Here is a 10,925-nt window from a genome sequence, read left to right as displayed (position 1 = left end):
CTGTGTTCTATGTGTCTGTAATTAATCCATATCATTTTTAGTATGTAGGATTTAAATTCACTTTTGTAAAACTATTTCTATTCCCACTATTATAATTGATAAACTAGAGTGTGCTTCTACAATGATTAGTATAAATCAGTGTCAAAGTATGCTGATCAAGATTTTGATTTTGCGTTTTTGATTCGCGAAGAATATTTATTCAGAGTTGTAAGAATAACAAAGAATATTTATCCAGAGTTGTATGATTTTACATCTAAGATCTAGCTCTTTATTTTGAGGAAGTGAAAAGATTATTTTTCCAATTAAAACGAGAATTCCTCATACACGATTTTCCATAATTGTCACCCCTAATATATGCTCTTAGAAATTTTTTTTAGAAATGAAGTCAAAAGAGTAAGCATTTTAAGGAATCGTAAATTAATAATATTGAAGTGAGTTAAGAACAAAAATACTATCGAAATTCATTTTGAAAAAAGGAAGAGTGAAAAATACTTAATCCTCATAGGAAACTTAGAGGAGTTGTTATTGTATTGGTTTCGTATTGGTTAGAGGAGTTGTTATTGTAATTGTATTGGTTTAAAAAAAATTATTATGAAGCGTTCTTTTACATTGAGAATATGTATATTTATATGCAGGGTGGCTACTAAATATTGTAACACTCCAAAAAACAAAGAATAGGAATTAATTTTAATTGTCTTGTAAACTTTCTTACTATTCCTGTGAGTGGCACTTTCTCTAAGTGCAGATGATTTTTCTTTAAAGCAAAATATTCGGAATCAATTTAAAGATGGAATAGAAAAGATTGATGGCTAAACAACTTTTTGATGTCGGATTTTCTGCAAGTAAAATCTTTCAGTAATTAAAACCTCTTGTGTTTAATGGAACATTTTTATATAGATCTATAAATCAATTATTGGATACTACTATCTGCAAAGATCGATCCAGGTCCTCAGTTTCCTATAAAGGAGCACATTAAAAGAATTTGTGAAGGAACATTTTTATATAGATCTATAAATCAATTATTGGATACTACTATCTGTAAAGATTGATCCAGGTCCTCAGTTTCCTATAAAGGAGCACATTAAAGGAATTTGTGAAGGAGTTCATAATGTTCTGCTAATAAAACTGCTTCAGAAGGCAATGTGTGATGTAAAACTATGCAAGTCCAGCCGAGAGAGCCCCTCTATATTCTTTGGTTCGAGCCTTGCAATTGCAAAAGTAATCGTGTCTGCACAGTGATTTTGGTTGTGAAGTGGCATAAGTAATATAAACTGTTGGTAAAGAAAGTTACCAGAAATTTAACCTTGTAGAACAGGAAATAAATTGCCTACGATAGTTCAAAGTGTATATTCGATTTTTTGGAGCACCCTGTATTTATTCACGGAAAATATTACAAACTATTTACAATTATAAAAATAATATGGCTGCTGTAATAGTAGTCAACAAAAAGAGCTGAAATAGAACTTGCAAGAAGTCTTTCAAAGTTATATGCTTAGTCTTTCCCCCAGACATTGGTGTTGTCAGATAAAATTTATTTGGGGGAGCGTACTTAAGTCAATATATATATATATATATATATATAAATCGAAATACATCTATAACTTTTTACTTAATGTATGACAAAAACATGAAATAATTATGTTTCACAATATCTTTTACTAACATTCAATACATAATTATGAAAACTGAAACATTTTAATATCATGCAGAGTGTTCCGTAATCTATGTCCTCATATATAATTATAGAACGTCTTTTAGAATTAAGTTTAAATTATATACATATTAGGAGTCGCAAACTAATATTTTAAAGCGGGAAAAAACGGTATTGAAATCTTAAGAATCACCCTTAAGACAAATGTAATTAAAAACTTTAAAACCAATTAGATTTTATTTTATAACCATCGTTGAATAGCCGACCCAGTTTTGGGGTTTACTACTACTAATGTTTACCTCCATAACCCAATCCGAAAGACAAGGAAACTCTTGGATCAAGTATAGTATTGGGAGAAATTTATCTTCAGGGAGGACTTTTTGATGGAACTAACCACATTTGCATTACACGGAGAGGAAAACCTTAATTATGGTAACGGTGAAGAAGGATGCCAAAAGAGGATGTCCTCATGTGATTACAATGCGATAAAACAGACTCCTAACTTTGTCAAAAACTCATTTCTGCAATGAAAGCTAGAATAGTAAAGTAATTCGGAAAAACAACTCTTACACAAGTTTCTAAATTTGTTATAAGAGAAAAAACATGACCTTAAAGGTATTGTTGAATGTCATCGTACTACTTTCCTAAATAGCTTGGAAGTGGGGTCACCTAGTTCGTCACCTAGCTCACATTCACTCGAGTGAATATTTAAAAAAATTATGGTGAATACCATTAAGACAATTTCTGAATGTAAAGGACATTTTCTCATAGCGTAAACTGAGGCGGCTATTATTGTGGTTCTTTGTGGATGATGTTGAAGAACAAGGGATGCTTCATAGTATCAGCTTATAAATAGTTATCAGTTAAGAGCATGGAGAAAAAATATGGTGCAAAGAGCGTTTTATTACTTATTGAAGGAAATGGCAACAGGGACGATTCTTAGTTCTCTAAACACTTATTTTATTTTTTTATGCAGTGAATTTTATTTTCAATTAATTTTCTTTTTATTATATAATAAATTTCACTATGTAAAAAAAAAAAAGGAGAGAGATATAAAAAAGAGAGAAAAAGATATAGAACCTAAAGACAAAGAAAAGAAAAATATTTCCGTGAAATAATGGATGATGGCTATCCTATTATTTGGTAGGACCGAACACCCATGGTTCTGAGGCCCCTGCCAACAAATATACAAATGTAAGCACAAAATCGAACAATATGCTGATTAATTTGCTGAATTATAATACCTAAAGTTACAATAATTATGGATTAGTACTTTAAATCTCTAGAAACGGGCTAAATGGAAGAAAAAAAAATTATAAATGTGTATTAAAAATAAGAAAAGAAGCTTTTCTAAAAATAATTTTCTTGAAATTTTGAATTTTTTTCTAACACCACACAATTACAATCATTTCAGTTACTTTATCGGTATTCAATTAATTTTACAAATTAATTATTGCAATTACTTTATCAGAAAATTATAATTTACAATAACTTAAAATTTTTGAATACTTTTAAATTAGTTGCCATTAACCTGGACAAGCATGGTAAAGGAATGGCATTTTAAAATTTTATTTTAGGCTAATATGAAAATACATACCATCCTGAAATACATTTTTATGGATGGCGATGTCAACAACAGCCATGATCACGATTTTCCTTGTTTTGATCTAAAATATATTTTTAAAATTCTTTTACATGTATATGTAATTTAATTTAGGTAAAACATAATATTTACTGACAGTTTTGAAATTAAAATGTTATGTAAATTGTTTGCAAAGATTGTTGGTTTAGTACATGACACCTTTAAATAATTATCGAATTGATNTAAAATATATTTTTAAAATTTTTTTACATGTAGTATATGTAATTTAATTTAGGTAAAATATAATATTTACTGGCAGTTTTGAAATTAAAATGTTATGTAAATTGTTTGCAAAGATTGTTGGTTTAGTACATGACACCTTTAAATAATTATCGAATTGATGAAAATTTCTGATGTGCCCATGAAAGTTATTTTTACATTATAAAAAAATATTAACGATTTTCATAGTATTAGTTGCTTTCCTGGTTTCTCTCCGTGGAAAAATTTCTAGGTTGCGTTTGGGTTTTGTTTCAGGTGTTTTGTTAAATAAAATTTCAGATACTGAAAGAATAAAGCTATGTAAGTATTTCTACATTTAATTTCTGTAAAATAAGGGGCAGAAAATGTGTAAATTTGTTGAAGTAAGTAATTTGAATATTTTTAAATTTTGTTCTTTATTGTGTCAATTATTACAAGAAATGACCACTTAAAAATTGAATAATTTTAATTTAATATTATAAGAAAGGAAAATTTAAGTTTAAATTTCCACTCAGTTCAAATGTAAATATATAACTTTATAATTATGTAGTGTGGTTTTTATTACATAATTTCAGAATATAAGTAATGAATGTTAATTGTAAAATTAAAAATGGCTTAAGTTACAGCTTTTATAAACAAGTTAAATTAAAATTTTGATAAGAAAGGCTCATTTCTAAAAAAAAATTAAGAATATATTTTTAAATTAATGATTTCAAAATTATTAATAGCAATAAAAGTTGCAATATAGTATTTCTTAATTAAATTTGAAATATTTAAAAAAATCAGCTGAACATAAAATATACTTTGGGGTAAGAAGGAGGAAAATGGATGGTTTGCAGAATTCACTAATATAATTTCATTTAGTATTTCTGTATCGCTAAGAAAATAATGCTTGGAATGACATTATAAAACTATTGTTCTATGCTTTACTGTTTCGCAGCAATACAGAAAATTAAGTAAAATTATGTCGCCCAATTATTCTACTACCATCCATATCTTGCTCTTACTTACTCCAAAAAATAAAAAGCACCGCAAGATAATATCAGAAAATATATATTCTAATATTATATAGCATCAAAACTAATGCAAATAATATTATGGTGAAAGCTAGATAATATTAGTTTACATAGAATCTAATATTATGTAAGGCAGAGCAAACAGCGACCTCTTGTATCTTTCTAAGATTAGAAGTTGTACAAGATAACGTTAAATTTTACCGATTTTCTGATGTTACCTAATATTAGGTGTTACTTGGGTTTCTGGAATACATATACAATAGCTCATCTTTCATGTCAAATGAATTTAAAATGAATCCTGTAGTGCAAAATTTTTTATAAAATTCATAAAGCTTCCGTTACATGACACAAAGTAAACAAAGAACAAATTAAGCAGACTTAGTGCAAAAATATAGGTCAAGGATTTTTAAATTTTTTTTTTCATAAGTTTTAAAAATTACTACATAAAAACTTTCATTATTTATTTTTTTAAAGAAGCAATTTTTTGAATTATTTTCCCTTTAGCATATTAATGTGTAGTGTGTGCACCAGCTCTTAGTAAGATAATTATCTTACTAAGAGATGATTGATTTTGTTAACAAAATCATCAAATTTGTTAAAATAATCAATGCTACTCACGAGTGCTTTGAAATGAAAACATATCTGTTTTAAATTTTTTTTCACTCGAACAAAATGTATGAGATTGCGTTTAAAAGGAATGTGTATGTTAAGATTGTTCATCATGCAAGATTAAAAATAATGAGTGATTTGAGCTAAAATTATATAAGCTATATGATAACAAAAAAATTTAATGGAAAACGATTTTACAATTCTTCATGAAAATTTGAAATGTTACTTATAAACTAAATTAATTATAAATTTTATAAATATAAAAAATTACTTACGAGGTAGATATTTAAGAAATAAATTATAAGTTTAAAATATTTAAGAAATTTAAGAAGATAAATTATAAGTTTAAAATATGTTTAAACGAAAATACGAAATAATTCCATCACTGTGTGCTCGTTATGTTCGGGTCTCTATCTTTTAAGGAATTGGTAACTAATTTTAAACCATAGTTTCTACTACAGAATGGCAACAAGGAAATGATAACGTCGGATCAATGGGCTTTTCGCATTGTGATNATGAAACTCCACAATCAATATAGGGTTATAAGAAGATTGATGGATAAAAGCTAGCGTCAAGCTCACTCCGCCCAGTTACCAATTCCTAAATTGACCAAATATCAAAGAGTCTGCGATTACTTTGTAAAAAATGCAAAATCATACCGAAGATGGACTTTAGCTACTACTAGCGCCACACCGTAAATCTGATTGGTGCTTTGTCAAGTTATAAAAATTTTGGTTGCGTTTGTGCGATCACGCTTTAAAAAGAATAAATTCTTACCGTTTATTTAGAGTCAAAAGAAAAGTAGAATATTAACTTTAACTTACATACATTAGAACATGAAACTGCAAGTATCAAAATCAAAGGGTAATATGGTTGAATTAAAAATAGAAAAAGATCAGGTAATTTATATACTAATGTATTTATAGTAATTTGAAAATCTAATATGAATAAAGAGTTTGGTTTGTATTGCATGACTTCCTAATAAAAAGATTCAGTGTATTCGTATATGGTCACCTCCATCCCCTATTGATGTCAAACTATTCAGCTGCTTTGATATAAAAATATATTTGTCCTGATAGTAATTTTACGTAAAGAAAGGTATAGGATATTGTTATTTAAAGAGTAACTATATTAATTAATGTTTTAATCTGTGAATATACCCCCTAATTCAGATTTACAAATTAAGAATGTAAACATTGACCGGAATATATGTTAAATCACATTTTTATTGAACTAAGTTACTGTCACTAATAATATAACTTTTTGAGATTTGAAATACGTACTGATAATCAAATTTCCCCATCAAATTGTTGATTACGTGAATTTTTTTTGTAGTTGATATGGAATGTGTTCGTCCGCCTTTGTCCAGAATTCTTTTAATTGTTCATTTATGTAATTTATATGACCTGCTTCTCAGTTTACGTTTGTAAAATTACTTAGTTCAATAAATACTGTTTGACTAAGATATTTTTTCTATTAAATTGTTAATAATAAAGTATTTAGATTATTTTACTGCTTATGAAGTAAATTTTAAGCATAATTTATTGATGTGGTTACCGAATTAAAGATCAATATTGAATTAATATTACTCAGCCTAAAAATTGTGAACATTTCTGGATTTTGTTATTCTGTATTATAGATATATTTCATTCAAGGGGCCCAGCTCATAAGGTTAAAACTCAAAGCTTCTTGTGGGCAAATCACAACCTATCTTTTTTTAATGTATCAAAAAGAACTTATACAGAAATATCTCCTTGAAACTACTTACATTTCAAATAGTTATCTCTAGACTATTTTGTAGTCATTTTAAGGCATGTCTTTTGAATCAGATAGAAGAGATTACGTAACTTGTACCTTGTGCAGAGAGTCTTTGACTTCTTGCGCATATTCTTGATTGTTTGGTTTCTGTGTTTATCATATTCCCTTTTAGATTTTGATTTATTATTAGGGTAAATGGATCAAATCTAGCTGACATTTGTTAGTATCGGCTATAACAATTTTAGTATTATTTTGATTTAAAGCTTATTATTAACATTCGAGTCCTTAAAACAAAATTAGAAACAGTCTATAGTGATGCCACTAGACTTTAGAAACTATATATCTTTAGGACCTAGGATTTCCATAATTTTGAGTCCTTTTTGGTACCCAATTTAAAATATCTGCCTCTTTATTCCTATGTTAATATTTATAAGTATTCTATTATTGTATATTGATAGGCAAAATAGAAGATCGTAACATAATACTCAGCAACAATGTAACATGATACTCAGAGTTATTCCAATTTTCTCTTTCAGCTGTAAATAAATAAAAAATATTTTTTTATGCATATGCATGTACTTAAAGATTAGTTATAATTAATACAGTACAGAACCCGTTATCCGGAAATCAGAAAACCGGAAAACCAAGAAACCGGAACGAAATTCGATAAATTTTCCCGCCATTTAAAAAACAAATTTTTTTTCCTCATAAGATTTTAGGATTTTTCCTTCTTTTTTGAAAGATGTTTACCTTACCATCATTTTGGAAATAATCATTAGTGTATTACTCCATCGTTTTTTCTTCTTTTTAAGATTATTTCCAAAAAAAAAATTTTTTCCAGTTGGATTTAACAATAAAAAAACGGCTTTTTGCAGCCAATCAGAAAACCGGAAAAATCAGTTATCCGGAATAGCGATGGTCCCGATCGTTCCGGATAATCGGTTCCCTACTGTATTATTAATTTGATTATAGTATTAAATAATTACATGGCATTAATTTCCCAGCATGGTTACTTTTTTCAGTGCTTGAGAATTATGCATTCCAGGGGACTTGTCATAGCTCATTTTATTTTTCTCTCTCCCCTCTATGATTTTTGGCATATATGACATGTTATAGCACATAAGTGAAATCTCTGGTTTAAAAGTTCTGTAAAAGTATTCAGTTTTTCTTTCTGATTCAGTATTTAAAACTTTCACATTTAAATTTGAAAATCAAATTTTGAATTCCAAGTTTTTGCTAGTTTCCTAGTTTTTTTTTGTTTTGTTTTGTTTTATGCTCTGTTTGATATTGTCTGTTTAACTTATTAATATATATGTGTATTATTAGATGGAAGTGGATGAAAATGCCAAAGGAGATGGCCTTAAACAATATTACATTACAAAGATTGAAGAATTGCAAGTAAGTAAATTTTTACTACAGTAAACTTAATGCTTCGATGTTTTGCTTTTTTTATAACACTTAATTTTTCTTTATAGCTTATTGTCTCGGAAAAAACTCAAAATTTAAGGCGTCTTCAGGCTCAAAGGAATGAGCTTAATGCTAAAGGTACTTTTTTTTTATTTATTTAAAGTAGCTTATTAATTTTTATTTAAAACTTATGATATTAATATTATTATATAAATCTTGCCAGTGTACTAAGATACTTTTATACAGCTGAAACAGGATTTTTTTTCTTCAAAAAACAGGGTTGCCACTCTACATGGAGAACAGGGAAAACCTGGAAAATACAGGGAATTTAAAAATCACCTAAAATAACAGGGAAAATGCTGGGAATTTTGATTTTTTCCTTGCAAACTGGGAAAATACAGGGAATTTTGTTTCTTATTTTTGTCTTTTAAAAAATGGTACCCACTCAAAGCGTAATCTATGGGATATTTAGCTATGATATTTCAGCTATACTAAACTATTTCACTTACTATAACATTATTTAAATATGTTCAGCTGTTTTCCCACCAATTAAAACTAATAAATATAGTTAGCCCTATATAGCTCACAAAAGAGCACAGTAATTGTTGTTTTCTTTTAATATATTGTGTATAATAGTTCAGGGAAAACACAGGGAATTTTTTTTCCAGATTTGAGTGGCAACCCTGAAAAAGAAATACAAATAACTGATAAGTAATTATTGAGATTTCATTTAGTAGTGTGACAAAAATATTTGTTGCAGTTAAAAAAATAATTGGTTGTAAATATATCATAAATTCTATACTTTTTATGCTTTGGCACTTACTATGCTACACCTCTCATTTGAAATAATTCTTTACGTATCAGGCATTATATAATAATTTTTTTTTTACTATTAGCCCTCAAATATACTTTTTTCTCATTATTTTAATCTGAGATTTATATTTAAATTGTAATTTATATGGCTTGATATATTTTAATTTTTTCTTAAAAATGTTAAAAAACAAGAAAAGTTAGACCTGGCACTGGAGCTGTAAGAGTTTTATATTAAAACTATGCATTAAATTATTCAGCTTATGGAGTAAATTGAAACTTAGTCAGTCTTGCTGACTATTGAATTGAACATTTGATTAATTTTTTACTATAAATTTAACCTAATGATTCATTTGGTAATTGAGTCTCTGAGTAATTTAGAAATTTTCACCGTTTTGCATGGCGGTAGCATATATTTCTTTTCATTATGTGTCTAAGCATTATAAATGGATCTTCTCTGTTATTTTATGAAAACATAGTAAAATATTCCAAGCAATCTAATCTAGGACTTAATGATCTCTAAATTAATGGATTTCCACCTTATAGTATTCTAATGCATAGCATTCAAGCATTTTATAATGTTTATTGATTTAATTATTTATTGAATTAATTCATATCTTTTATAGTTCGGATGTTGCGTGAGGAGTTACAGTTATTACAAGAACAAGGATCTTATGTTGGTGAAGTTGTTAAACCTATGGACAAGAAGAAAGTACTTGTTAAAGTGAGTTTTAATTATATTAGTTGTCATAGATTTTCTTATATTCTTCAAAATAAAATATGGGAGAAATATTTTGCTTTTAGGGTTAATTATGCAAACTTGCATACTGCTGAACACCGATTGTCCTGCATCCAAGCAGGGGTATTTTCGAAAATTAAAATCAGGTTTACAGTTACAGTCAGGTTACAGTTACATTTTTTCAGTGTATTAAAACATTGGACAATTAAAATGGTTAAAAATTGGTTGATAATATCTTTAAGTAAGCTATTCGATAAACTTATTTTGTACCTATCTAGAGTTAGCAATAGATCTGGCACATTGAAAGATGTTACAAAATAATTAACTGAAATAGAACTTTTGATTGAAACTAACTTTTTGAACTAATTAACTAACTTTTTGATTGAAAAATCATGATATATGAAAGAAGTTTTATAAAACACAACTTCCACCATTATGTTTGGTTGCAAGTAGGAAAATTAAAATTCTATTGTAGTATTTGTGTATCAAATATGGTAGGGGTGCACAACCTTTTTGAGTGAAGGGCCACATGCGCAGCAGATTGACTAATGAAGGGCCGCATGCCAAAGGGAACACCCAAAGTATTTAGACAAGCATGTTCATAGCAATTTTAGGTAGTAATTGTTATAAAAAATTGTTCTAACCACTAAATTCTTTTTCTAAGTTAACCTTGTAATATCTTAGCATAAAATTAAATACTTTTAAATGTTTAAAGTTAAAAACTTCTAAACTAAGAAAAAACTGAGCCTTCTAAGAAAAAACAGAATCAGTTAATCAGAAGAAAATTTAGATAAATTGAAATAATTAAAAAACTATGGGAAAATACATGTTTTTTAAAAGTCATATTACATAATACATAAGTCCATTTTAACATAAATTTTAACTTTAAAAAATTTGTTCATAGAAATAAATTTTAAAAAAATGTTCTAGTTATTAAAATAAATACAAGTTAAATACTTTGATTTAAAGAAAGTTTATAGGGTTAAAAATGATAAAAATTGAAACAAAACCCCATCTGCGGAAAATAAGATTTAGCATTTAGAAGGGGAATATACTTAAACTTTAAAACATTTATTTTAAATTAATGATAGGAAG

The 10,925-nt window shown here is 27.4% G+C and overlaps 1 protein-coding gene and 1 long non-coding RNA gene across 3 annotated transcripts in view; one reads left to right on the top strand and one right to left on the bottom strand.

Moving 5' to 3' along the window:
• The window catches only part of LOC139426212 (uncharacterized), a 33,185-nt gene extending 27,564 nt beyond the window's left edge, over positions 1-5,621 (bottom strand). The window contains exons 1-2 of the long non-coding RNA XR_011637416.1: positions 5,392-5,621; positions 3,249-3,318 (exon numbers count right to left, since the gene is read on the bottom strand). This is a non-coding gene — a long non-coding RNA (uncharacterized lncRNA). The remainder of the gene's footprint in view (positions 1-3,248; positions 3,319-5,391) is intronic.
• Positions 5,622-5,674: 53 nt separating this feature from the next.
• The window catches only part of LOC107436316 (26S proteasome regulatory subunit 8), a 19,225-nt gene continuing 13,974 nt past the window's right edge, over positions 5,675-10,925 (top strand). The window contains exons 1-4 of one of the 2 annotated variants that reach the window (XM_043047022.2): positions 5,675-6,015; positions 8,201-8,272; positions 8,350-8,419; positions 9,718-9,815. In XM_043047022.2, coding sequence (XP_042902956.1) covers positions 5,953-6,015; positions 8,201-8,272; positions 8,350-8,419; positions 9,718-9,815 — 303 coding nt within the window. In that variant the 5' untranslated portion in view covers positions 5,675-5,952. Of the gene's footprint in view, positions 6,215-8,200; positions 8,273-8,349; positions 8,420-9,717; positions 9,816-10,925 lie in introns of both variants that reach the window. The other variant, XM_043047025.2, reaches the window with a different exon arrangement.

This window comes from Parasteatoda tepidariorum, chromosome 8 (assembly GCF_043381705.1).
Source record: "Parasteatoda tepidariorum isolate YZ-2023 chromosome 8, CAS_Ptep_4.0, whole genome shotgun sequence".
Taxonomy (NCBI): domain Eukaryota; kingdom Metazoa; phylum Arthropoda; class Arachnida; order Araneae; family Theridiidae; genus Parasteatoda; species Parasteatoda tepidariorum.
Note: the sequence above shows the minus strand (reverse complement) of the source record. Positions and strands in the feature narration are given on the sequence as shown.